The following is a 13305-nucleotide window of genomic DNA, read 5'->3' on the forward strand; positions in this document are numbered from 1 at the left end:
ATAAGAACAATTTCAAATACAATTTTTGTATTGAGATGGGTTTATCACATTCAATTTGAGAATGATGATTTATCTGCTTTGACTAATGACAGACAACGCGAATCTCACTGGAGGTTCTTTATTAAATTTTTTATAACATTCAATTCGACATTGAGCTGCCAGCCAAAGTCCGATGGCGTTGCCCACTTCAGTCTGCCAGCGGTGTCTGGTCGTGGGTTCGAATGAATCACCCACACAATCATCCCTAAAAAGTAGTCGTCATCTCTCATCATCATCCCTCACTCATTACCCACGCACAAGCCTAACAGCTTATGTGGGCATCAACCTCAGTATTATTATTATTATTGACCGAGCGAAGTGAGATCTAAGATTAAAGTCAACGGTTTTGCATTTCTCTTTATGTTTATATGTTTGTATTTATGTTTTTATGTTCCGCATTTACGGCGAAACGCTATAATAGATTTTCATGAAATTTGACAGGTATGTTCCTTTTTTAATTGCGCGTCGACGTATATACAAGGTTTTTGAAAATTTCGTATTTGAAGGATAATATAGAAGGGAGAGGAGCCTCCTTCATACGCCAATATTAGAGTAAAAATCAGACTATAGAATTTATCATCATAAATCAGCTGTCGAGTGGATTATAAATTGCATACAATGACGCATGCAATTCAATATCTCAATGTAACTTAGTGAAAAAACAGCTGTTGTGTGGTATTGCATGCAGTGAGGCAGTGAGGCATGCAATTGATAAATTGAAGTAGCATGGTATTTTCTCCCGACTTTTCTCTGCTTTCAACTCGGTAAGCTTTTGATGGCAGTAGCATATAGATGTTTACATCAAATTATTAGCATTGTCGATACAACAACCCAAACAGCCATTAGTCGTTTATACACCGATATCTCGCCGACACGACAGGACAGGACAGAATTTACTCTGATGGACAGTATTACAGGAGACTGTGGTTTACAACTGCTCGAGGTCTACTGTTCACAGAACTACTAGTTATTATTATTATTATTAGGCTATTGGGTTGAAGAAATGAGAAAGGGGCCGCCAAAAACAATAAATGGACAGGTAGAAGTTCTAGTGACCCTTCAGTGGTCGCCTATTGTTATTGAATTTCGACATTTTCGTGGTTTATTGTTAAGGTTTCCATTCCGGGGAATATATTGGTGGACCAGTGTGATTACTTAAAGGCACTTTCAGCTGTAAACCAGTTATAGCAGACAGTGATTGGATAAACACACACATTACTTTCGAAGTACAAATTTAGTCAAACGTACGTGGTGTGTAAGTAAAGCCCACATCGATTTTTGGGCGTATATTTGTTTGCCGTCCTTAAAAACTCTACGATATTGAATGGGACTTGATATACACAAAATACAGGAATACATATGTTTGTCAAGTTGTGTTCAATCTAATAGAATTTGAAAGCACGCCAAAAAATCGATTGTGAGCAAGTTGAGTTTCATCAAATGAACCATTGGGAATAATAAAATAATATACAAGTACTTGATCACTGATTCACATTCAATAATTGTAGAAAATACAAGTAACAGATGTAAGTAAGGTGCAAAGTAATAGATAAGTTGGTGCTACCACCTAGAATTGCCTTCAAGAAAGCACACGGGGCCACTAATGGCCACTAAAAGAGTAATGAAGCGGAATCAGAGGACAATGAAGTATGCTAGTCGAGAGTTAGAGGATGCACCTTTTTAGAACAATAGCCCAGTGCACAAGTAGCGTGGCCCAGTCTCCTTTCTTTTACCCTTATTATTATTATTACCCACGTACAAGGAAAAACGCATATGTAAGCAACATCGGCAAATGAATATTAATTTATGAAACAGTAGAAAAATCAATACTGAGAATTCTAATGTACATTTAGAATAGAATGACTTTTTTATTTGTTGACTTGGCGAAGTTTGGACAGTAATGTTCAGTCTACCACTTAACCATGATGAATTCTATGGTCTCATTTATTATGTGTTCATTTCGGGTTTAAACGAACAGCTGATCCATCTATTTGGACCGAGATGCTGCATATGGGCTCTTAAGTACAATACCATATCAGTTTAAATAGAGATAAACTATTCAAATTGTTTAAACTCAGAATGTGAAATATTATAATGAAAGCAACCGTATCAAAAAGAAATTGTGGTTTAGCGTTCAACATAGATGGTGCATATGACCCTTAGTACCCCAGTCATAATTAACCGAATATGATACTTCCTAGATATACAATATTAAAGATACCCAGTGAGTCGATTGGATAAAAACTAGAATCTAGTAACTAGTCATTGGTTCTAGCAATACAAATAAGATTATACAGCTGGCTTGTATCCTAGGATTTGCTTAAAATTTTCAGATATCCTGCAATTGCTAGTTTTTGTTAAATCATAAAACGCACCTGATATGCCAATCAAACAAATCCATTTTGATCTGCCGCAGCTGGGGCGAATCGTGGCACTCGTCCAGGTACTGGTGGAACCTGTGGCACAGATAGTGACCCACTGATTCGGGTGGCGGTGACACACTCTCGCGGTCACACCAGAACTGCTCACAGTGCTCCAGGATGTCACCCACCACCCCTTCCACTTCATGCACCACTGCCTGCTCGATTTCCGTGCCATCGTCGTACAGATATTTGCCTGTCAATGGAATATTGGATAAAGAGTATTGAATATGGAATATAATAATAGTAGCATCAATTATTAATATTAAATAGTAGCACCATGAAGCCGGTTTTTGTATTTCTATTAGAAATTTGTATTTTGATTTTTTTTTGTGTTGAATTTGATAAAATTATTGATTTATTGGAATAATAGTAATATTAATATCAATTCTAATATAATATCGAATATTTCTGTATATTACAACCACCTCTAATAGAATGTCGCAGCCTAGGGGAAATGGCAACGTCGCTTATGTAGGCTCAGTCAGCCAAAGTTGAAAACGATTAGAAATTCCAAGATTGATTGAAATGATATATTAAAATGATGATCAGATTGAACGTGAGTGGAGAACCCAAGATAGATTAAAATGATCATTGGATTGGAAGTGAGTTGAAAATCCATGATAGATTAAAATTAAACATTTAAATTATGATTAGATTAGAAGCGAGTAAAAAATCCGAGATAGATTAAAATGAATTTGGTTTTCTGAGCAAGGCATCTATTAGAGGAGTATGTGATAGACTCATATCCTAGATAGACTCAAAGAGGATAGTTGTTAGACTCACCTAATCCTTCAGCCGAGACGTGGTCGGACACAAGATGGCCGTCGCTGGCCAAGGCATGGACTGCATTCTGCTCGCCATGGATCCACTGAGCACCCAACTCAGCCCAACCACCATCGCCATCTTGTATTGGTACCGACATTATCCGACCTCCAGGGCGATTTTGACCTGTACAAATAAAATATTCTATCCAGAATACCAATTCAGTAGTATGTATAGAATAGATTACAAATAAAAATGTTCAAATTGAATATGAGAAGCGCAAGCTTCCCTTTTGCTTATTTAAAATTTTCACCGCTTCATAATAATATTATTATTACCGCCTCACTCATTTAGCGCTTCATCTAGAATTTTGCACAGCATTTATTGGGCACACAAGGGATCTTATTTTGGTAGTGCCAAAAATTAAATTGATGAAGATTAAATTGATTGTATTACAAAATACTATTTTATTTATGTAGATAGATTGTATTGTGATTTCTTTTGTGTATTTTGTGTTGAATTTAATAAAATTATTGATTGATTGGAATGATAGTAATATTAATATCAATTCTAATAGAATATGGATTATTTATGTATACCACAACCACCTCTAATAGAATTTCGCAGCCTAGGGGAAATGGCAACGTAGCTTATCAACGTTCAGTCAGCCAAAGTTGAAAGCGAGTAGAAATGCCAAGATTGATTGAAATATTAAAATGATGATCATATTGAACGCGAGTGGAAAACCCAAGATAAATTAAAATGATCATTAGATTGGAAGCGAGTGGAATATCCAAGGTAGATTGAAATGAACTATTGAAATTATGATTAGATCGGAAGTGAGTGGAAAATCCAAGATAGATTAGAATAAAACAATTATATTATGACTAGATTGAAAGCGAGTAAAAAATCCAAGATAGATTAAAATGAATTTGGTTTTCTGAGCAAGGTATTTATTAGAGGAGTATGTGATAGACTCATATCCTAGATAGACTCAAAGAGGATAGTTGGTAGACTCACCTAATCCTTCAGCCGAGACGTGGTCGGACAAAAGATGGCCGTCTCTGGCCAAGGCATGGACTGCATTCTGCTCGCCATGGATCCACTGAGCACCCAACTCAGCCCAACCACCATCGCCATCTTGTATTGGTACCGACATTATCCGACCTCCAGGGCGATTTTGACCTGTACAAATAAAATTCTATCCAGAATACAAATGCAGTAGTATGTATAGAATAGATTACAAATAAAAATGTTCAAATTGAATATGTGAAGCGCAAGCTTCCCTTTTGCTTATTTAAAATTTTCACCGCCTCATTTAGCGCTTCATCTAGAATTATGCACAGAATTTATTGACCACACAAGGGATTTTATGTTGGCAGTGCCAAAATTTAAATTAATAAAGTTATAGTATTACAAAATACTATTATATTTATTATAATATTATGTTCTAATTTCTATCCATACATTCTAGATATCTTCTTTTTAAGTTATGTATTTTTATTTGACAATGAATTCAATTCAATTTAAAAAATTTCAATTTTTTTTTTGGATTTTAAAAACAGAATTGGATAGAATTTATTTTGTAGTCAAGACTATGTTCTATATCCAGATAGTGAGAAAAGGATCAAAGAATAAGTGATAATCTGAAACGGTTTGACTGTTCCAATATTGCAGATTAGACAAAGATTAATTAAAATTAAGTACAAAAGATTATGGCACAGTTCGTGGAACGAAATATTTTTCACATCAATTTCATACACATTGAGTAGGTTACTAATTATTTAAATTAATAAAAACAATATAAAACTTGTAGTATCCTTTTATATAAAAGGAAGTTTTAATAAAAGGAAACTACAAGTGTTACTGTATATGGGTTTTATTAATTTGAATAGAGTAGCCCATATAAGAGAAGTGATTTTACTAATGATTTTTGTCTTCTGTCGACAGAGACATAAATGCTGTTCCACTCGCCATAAAACTAAGCTTCTTCCAATGCTTGAGTGGCTTAAAGAAACAATTTATTTTATTCATTAATTAATACAGTGTAATATTACATTTTTTCTCGATTGGAATCGAATCTTCAATTCGAGATCTATAAAACTTTATAGTAAATATCAGAGTAATCGATATACGGACAACTTTTTGACTGAGAATTTATCGTAAATGATTGTGTTGCATGTTCCATGGTGTCACCGAGGCTGAGTTGACAGAATTAACAGATAAATGGATTATTTAAATAGATATGATATATAAAAATTTAAAATAAAGTTTTATTGAGAACAAATATAAAATGTGAATTCTAAACTTGTAATTTATAAATTTTTGGTGACGTGTCCATGACGTAGACACTGATTTTGAGATGTGGTTTTTGTTCTGACGAGGAGGCTTCCTTCTTCTCTAAAAATGATGGCTGGCTGCGTGTGTTCTAATTTTGTGCTCTCTGAATATTTTTCTGTTTAAGTGATTTATTAATGTTTTAAATTGAGTTTTGAACAGTTTATAGTGTTCTATTTTGTCTATAATTAATTGATTTGTGTGTCTACAAGCCTATAGCCATTGTTTTTCAACTATATAAGTGGATAAGTATTTAGCTCGTAATGATTTTAGATGCTTAAGCGTGTAAGATATTGTTCTTTGTGTATTTGTGTAGTATATTGCCAAAATTCTTCTGAAGATTATAAGTTGATTTGCTCTGAAAACTGGATTTCTCATTCATAGGCGATAGATCCATTCATAGTTTATCAAGAATCTATTACGTTGGAGCCGATAACTTTCATTAGGTTAATAGGTGAGAAATGCTATCCAACCGAATTAGGAGAAATTGGTAGCACGGCAACAGTTACCGTACATATAATATTATAGAGAGAGACTGGCAGAGAACACGCTCAGCATAAAACAGCTATTCTTCCAAATTTTATAAACAGTAACACTTTCAAAAGACAATTCACTTTCAAGAATAGCAATTAGGAGGTACCAGATACGATTCCGGGCTGGCAAATATTTTTTGGATAGTAGCTCTCATCGAATTTCCATCTAGCTGTTATTTTTCTGCATTTTTCTGATATTGTATAATTTTTTTTGCTGGTATCTGTTTTCTATGTTATTTTTCTGCATTTTTCTGATATTGTATAATTTTTTTTGCTGGTATCTGTTTTCTATGTTATTTTTCTGCATTTTTCTGATATTGTATAATTTTTTTTTGCTGGTATCTGTTTTCTATGTTATTTTTCTGCATTTTTCTGATATTGTATAATTTTTTTTGCTGGTATCTGTTTTCTATGTTATTTTTCTGCATTTTTCTGATATTGTATAATTTTTTTTGCTGGTATCTGTTTTCTATGTTATTTTTCTGCATTTTTCTGATATTGTATAATTTTTTTTGCTGGTATCTGTTTTCTATGTTATTTTTCTGCATTTTTCTGATATTGTATAATTTTTTTTGCTGGTATCTGTTTTCTATGTTATTTTTCTGCATTTTTCTGATATTGTATAATTTTTTTTTGCTGGTATCTGTTTTCTATGTTATTTTTCTGCATTTTTCTGATATTGTATAATTTTTTTTGCTGGTATCTGTTTTCTATGTTATTTTTCTGCATTTTTCTGATATTGTATAATTTTTTTTGCTGGTATCTGTTTTCTATGTTATTTTTCTGCATTTTTCTGATATTGTATAATTTTTTTTGCTGGTATCTGTTTTCTATGTTATTTTTCTGCATTTTTCTGATATTGTATAATTTTTTTTGCTGGTATCTGTTTTCTATGTTATTTTTCTGCATTTTTCTGATATTGTATAATTTTTTTTGCTGGTATCTGTTTTCTATGTTATTTTTCTGCATTTTTCTGATATTGTATAATTTTTTTTGCTGGTATCTGTTTTCTATGTTATTTTTCTGCATTTTTCTGATATTGTATAATTTTTTTTGCTGGTATCTGTTTTCTATGTTATTTTTCTGCATTTTTCTGATATTGTATAATTTTTTTTGCTGGTATCTGTTTTCTATGTTATTTTTATGAATAATTGGTGTTGTACCATTGGAAGTTGAATAAATAAATATATAAACAAACAATGGATTGATTCAATTATTTTACCTTCTAGAAGAACAATATCGGTGATGCCATGATCTAGGAGTGTTCTGCAAGCTGCCAATCCAGCTATACCAGCTCCCACCACCACAACTGATTTCACTTCTGATGGGTTTTCACCACTGTAAGAAATTAAAAAAAACTAACAATCAATAGGACTACAATACAAATAAAGCATTATGATACAGATATACCTTAAATTCAAATTTCATGTTTGTTTTTGTATTGTGCAAGTAAATACGCCTACTAAATTTTAAACAATCAGGTTCCAAGCTTAGTGTTGTCAGTTTAAACTATTAATATAATAGACTACAAATTAAAAATTGGGCAGCACTTTGTTTATAAATGAGAAATGAGATTGAACAAAAAATATATAATAAACTAAGTGAATTAATATGTAACAATAGGTAATAAAGAAGTTGAGAGGTTAAAAAATATCTCAGATATATAGTATTAATCCTTTCAGAATTATAATTTTCAATAAACAATTACATTACCTTGAGACAAAAACATGTTGTTGATGTTGGAATTTGATGAACAAACGAGACAAAAGCAAGTAACTTGAAAACTTTTATTAAAATTTTCATTAATAAGAATTATGACAAGAAAAAAATTGTGGAAATCACCACAATATTCCATCGATATTGTTTTGGAAACAACTTGAGCAAATGCTTATGGTAGAAAGGTTTTTCAAAAACAATATGTTTTAATAATAAATATATAACAATAATTGAATAACATTTAATAGAATTTCATTCATTAAATCTATAGAAATTGGTTGATTTGATTTGATCACAAATGAACTTAGAATATCACACGATGCACAATCACAGGCAATCTATTGAACTGAACAAAACATTTTTTAAATGTTTCGACATTAGCTGTCTTAGATAACATTATAAAAATATTTCAAATAGCAAATATTAAAATATACATATGAAATGAAAGTAGGTCCCAATGTAATTTAGTTTTTATTTAAAATATGTATTCGATTCTATATTAGTACATCATAGTAGTAGATGGCGTATTACAAATAAAACTATTATTTAATTGTTTGATCCCCTATTCATCTACACCCTTTTTTCATTTTACAAATAGAAACGTAAAATATTACTTAGTCACATTTAAAAATGAAACGATTCAATGCTATTATTGTCCAAAGAAAATTCAGACTTTAAAAATATGTTTTTACATTATAATTCTCACAAACTTCTTTTTAGCTGGCACATAGATAAAAAATTAATTTATAAGAACAATTTCTAAATCATACAGCCATATTTTTCAATAGAACTCTACAATTAGAATACTATTATCAATCATTTCTAAAATAATCAAGTACAGTTTCTGCATATTACAAGTAATGTAAATATGCATTTTTTTAGCACGCGAATTTCAGTTTTTAGCTTGGATGAAGTTGATTCATTGACTGCAGAAAATATATGAGTATTATTAAAAATTGATAAATTTTTTTGAAATAGCATCAAGCACATCAGTTCAAGTTGAGGTTGTTTTGTTGATGGTGCCATTTGGATTTCCGTTTGGAATCCATTTTAGAGTGATCCATATTTGACTATTTGCAGTGGACGATGTTCCTTATTATCCAGTCACCAGTCATCCAATGGAAGCGTGCTGGGTGCTGGGTCTGGGTTTCACAGTTTAGACCTTGCGAAGAAAAGAAAGCTGTACCAGACTTTGTTTGTGCTCAGAAATTATAATTTTTCGAAATATTTTAAGAAAAGCAGCCATGAAACCCAAATGATACAGGACAAAACATGCAGTAATATGATTGATTGCAAAAACAGTAAAAGTAACTAACTAACTACAAGTCAGAGCAATAGATATCATTCAATGAAACGCCTCGCAACTGTCACAACCACATATTTTTTTAAAATGCAATTCAAATATTTTTATTCAACAAATGTACAGATACATTGAATAACGTCATATAAAATAAAATAACAAAACAGTCAATAAGAAATTCATCACAATGAAATATGTAAAAATTCTTCAAATGAATATAAGGACAATCCTATCAGATATTTTTTCAGCTTAGCTCTAAAAATTGTCAACTCCTCTATGGACTTTAAATTTCGGGGCAGCATGTTAAAATATTTATCTCCCATGAAAGTTGTCTTCATTTTGAAAAATTCTAAATTATGTCTCTGTACGATTCTTCCGGATCTAGTATTATACCTATGTGAAATACTACTTCTCTTTTCTAAATCAGTGAATTTTTTAGAGTACATTATGACATCAAAAACATATTGACCATAGACTGTCAATATGCCTAGCTAAAAAAAATTTTTTTCACCGAATCCCTCCTTTTAATGTTCATGATAATTGTCAGTGCTCTTTTCTGCTGAACTAATATTTTGTCCAAGTTTTTTTCGATGTGCAGCCATAGATACACAGGCCGTAAGCTATATTGGAATGAACCAATGCGTAGTAAATTGCTTTCAGAGCATTCAGCCCACACACATTGGTCATACGCCTAAGAGCAAACAGACATGGTGATATTTTCTTCAGCACATGATTGACATGCTTGTTCCAAAACAAATGTTCATCAATCACCAAACCTAGGAATTTTGTGCTAGTTAAATGCTCTAAAATGTTATCATCTAATATAATGTTTGGACTTGAGAGGAAACACCTCTGCACTGCCTAGTTGAGAAAGGGACTACACTGACTTGTTGGGATTTAGGAGGAGATTTCGGCTGTTCAGAAATTTATTGATTGCTGTTAGACCCTGTGCTGATGATTTCTCCACATCCTGTACTGTATTACCCGTAAAAATAATGTTGGCATCGTCCGTATAAAGACAAACAGATGCCTGTCCTCGGATCACCTCAGGTAACCCCTTAATGTAACATAGAAACAGTAAAGGGCCTAATATGGAACCTTGCGGGACGCCGTAATGGAGACTTTTGAGCTCAGAGCGATACTTCATTTTATAGTTAATTGAAGGGGTTACATCAATCCTCTCCAATTCCACATATTGTTCTCTTCCCTTCAAGTAGGATGAGAACCAGGACTGCTCTTTCCCCAGCACTCCCATGCCATTGAGTGACTCTAATAAAGCATCATGATCGACACTGTCAAATGCACGTGTCAAATTCAGAAAAGTACCCATTACCTTATCACCCCTATCCACCGCATCTATAATCGACCCAACAAAATCTACTCCTGCTGAGATAGTCGATCTGTTAGATCGAAGCCCATGCTGCTTTCTGTCCAGTATGTTGTTGGACTCTAGATACTTTACCAACTGGTCATACCCTTTCCAATATTTTTGAAAATACTGATAAGACAGAAACTGCTCTAAAGCACTCAGGACTTCCCCTTCTTAAATATCGGAATGACTCTGGCTATTTTTAAAGAATTAAAAGACTTTAAAGACTCTGTCTACAACATCAGTGCATGACACTCCTTTATGACATTTCTCATCTCTGAAGCGTTTTGGGAAATTAATATCAAAAAAGTATTTAAAAATTGAAATAAAAGTATCATATTGCTCATTCACTACCGATTGGTAAACCTCTATCCAATTACGTTCCTGTAAATCTCTTATAAGAATTTTCAAATTGCAATCATCAAACTTACGGTTAAGTTTTCTTAAATTTTTATTTTTTGGTCTGTTGATATTCCTAATTTCAAATAGCTGAGAGTCATGGTCAGAAATGTGAGTCATAATACCAGACACCTTTACATTATTATCATCGATATTGGTTATACAATTGTCTATTGCAGTTTCAGAGGTTTCAGTAATTCTTGTGGCAAAATCAATCTTGTAGATCACATTGAACATTTTCAACACGTTATTCAACTTATGATAAGTAGTATTTTTTTCCAAAACATTGATATTTAAATCACCTACCAATACAACATTTTTAAACTTCCTGCATAATATTTCTAGTAAAATTTCCAACTTATCTAAGAAAGGATCTAAAAAGCAGTGCTGTGGCGTTCTATACAAGCATTTTCAAAATTGAGAGACTAGTTTCGGTTGTTACTCCACCATTAATCTCCAAGGTCTATAGATATAAGCCATGACAACAATGTTACTTTTGGAGCAAGATTCAATGCCATTTTTATATCAAAATATACCACACTATATAAAGTTATATACTTCACTATTAGACTATATTCCTCTGTTCATCAGCTCAGCCTAACAGCAAGTAGTAGCCCCCTGTTGGTTGGGGGAGCTTCGAGTCGAACATCGTACTCAAGAATTTGTTGAAAACCAGAATACACCCACAGGATCCCTGCTTGTCGTAGGAGGCGACTAAAAGGGACTCCCTTTCCAAAGCCCTTCTTCCAAAACCCTTCTTAATATGCTTTGGGACTTTTCATTCCTAGAATGACACTTTTTCCATTGACTTAGCTTTGTGCCATTCTTTCTTTCTCGGTCTTCCTTGGCCTTATTCTCACTTCTTCTTAGGCCAACCCAAGGTGTGATGTGGACCGTGCTGATGGGTGGTGCATTTATATGGTGTTTCTAAGGGTGCCTGCAGGACACCAGGCACCCTCCTGTAGTATTTAACCTTGCCTGGACATGCGGGACTCTGTCTGGGTTGACTCCACTTCCCCAGCTGTTTCAGATGAATATACCAAACCCCAACTCCAGAAGTTACCTTGCCTTCTAGCCCATTGGGATCTGCCCCATTAGGGCAGGTTCCTCAATCTGAAATGGGTGCTTCAGGAACACAGGAGGTTCCGTTGCACTCTTATGTAGAGGCTACCAACATTGAGAAGGCTTCCACTGATCACGACATGGATGACGTAAGCTCAATCACACCATCACAACTGGAGAGGGAGGATGAACTTCTCAAGAAAAGCAAGAATCTGTAGAAACTAGAAATAGCCTGAGGATGCAATAGAGCAACCGAGAAGTTCGCGGGTGGAGAGACTAAACCTCACCACTGCTCAAAGAAGGGCGGCCATTCAGGCATCAGGCAAAACTTCTTGGGAGAGGTGAGGCTTTTGACCCTGCAAAGTTTCGGGGGAGCAAAAAGGAAAACCCAAGAGACCAGAGATGGGTGAAACTCCAGGCACAAATGTGGGCAAGAGGCTGAGTCGAGGGTGGCCGGGTGCCATAGAGGCAATTTGGCGACCCCTCCCTCAGCGGAAGGACCTACAAAAATGGCCAGAGTGAAACTAGCGTAGCTCACGAGTTTTTCGGGTGGAGAGACCAAACCTCACTACTGCTCAAGAAAGGGCGGCCATTTAGGCAAAACTTCTTCGGAGAGGTGAGGCTTTTGACCCTGCAAATTTTCGGAGGGGCAAAAAGAAAAAGCCCAAGTGACCAGAGATGGGCGAAACTCCAGGCACAGATAGGGGTCAAGATGCTGAGTCGAAGGTGGCCAGGCGCCCTAGATTTTGCGACCCCTTCCTCAGCGGAAGGATCTACAAAGAACGAGGATCTACAAGGTCACGAGGACAAATCGTCTAGGCGAAGAGACTGCCTAGAATATAACACTGGATTGCGAGAGACTGGGGACAAGGAGAAGGGCCCTGTTTGGCTGCAAGCAACCAGGTGATGAATGGGATGTTAGTATAGGGAGAAAACTCCTGGATCTTGTAAAGGACACAGGTATTGGTTTGCCCAACTAACGTACTTGGGGCACACAATAAGCTCCGGTTGACGTGTGGGGTTCTTTGAACCTTTGGATCCTTGAATCCGTCCCTTCAAATATAACATAACATAACAGCAAGTAAACTTCAATGCATATGACATCGTGTTCAGACCTATTTTTATAGACCTTGCAATCTCTAGTTTCCTGTAGTGATATCTAGTAGATATCACTACAGGAAACTATCTAGTAGGATATCTAGTAGAAGAAATCTACTATATTCTTAATAATAAAACCAGTTGAGACTTTTATTTCAAGTAAATGAGTGTTTGGGACAATTTGAAGACATTTTATTTAATATGAATATCTAACACATCACCTTCATTCCAACACAGGAAGGCAATAGAATTTGATAAACTGATATA

The 13305-nt window shown here is 34.3% G+C and overlaps 1 protein-coding gene across 2 annotated transcripts in view; it reads right to left on the minus strand.

Moving 5' to 3' along the window:
• Positions 1-13305, minus strand: part of LOC111063254 — a 63818-nt gene that overhangs the window by 8828 nt on the left and 41685 nt on the right. For both annotated transcript variants that reach the window (XM_039425893.1, XM_039425892.1), the window contains exons 10-12: positions 7317-7432; positions 4245-4409; positions 2415-2655 (exon numbers count right to left, since the gene is read on the minus strand). In XM_039425893.1, the coding sequence (XP_039281827.1) occupies positions 2415-2655; positions 4245-4409; positions 7317-7432 (522 nt within the window). The remainder of the gene's footprint in view (positions 1-2414; positions 2656-4244; positions 4410-7316; positions 7433-13305) is intronic.

Source organism: Nilaparvata lugens, chromosome 4, assembly GCF_014356525.2.
Source record: "Nilaparvata lugens isolate BPH chromosome 4, ASM1435652v1, whole genome shotgun sequence".
Taxonomy (NCBI): domain Eukaryota; kingdom Metazoa; phylum Arthropoda; class Insecta; order Hemiptera; family Delphacidae; genus Nilaparvata; species Nilaparvata lugens.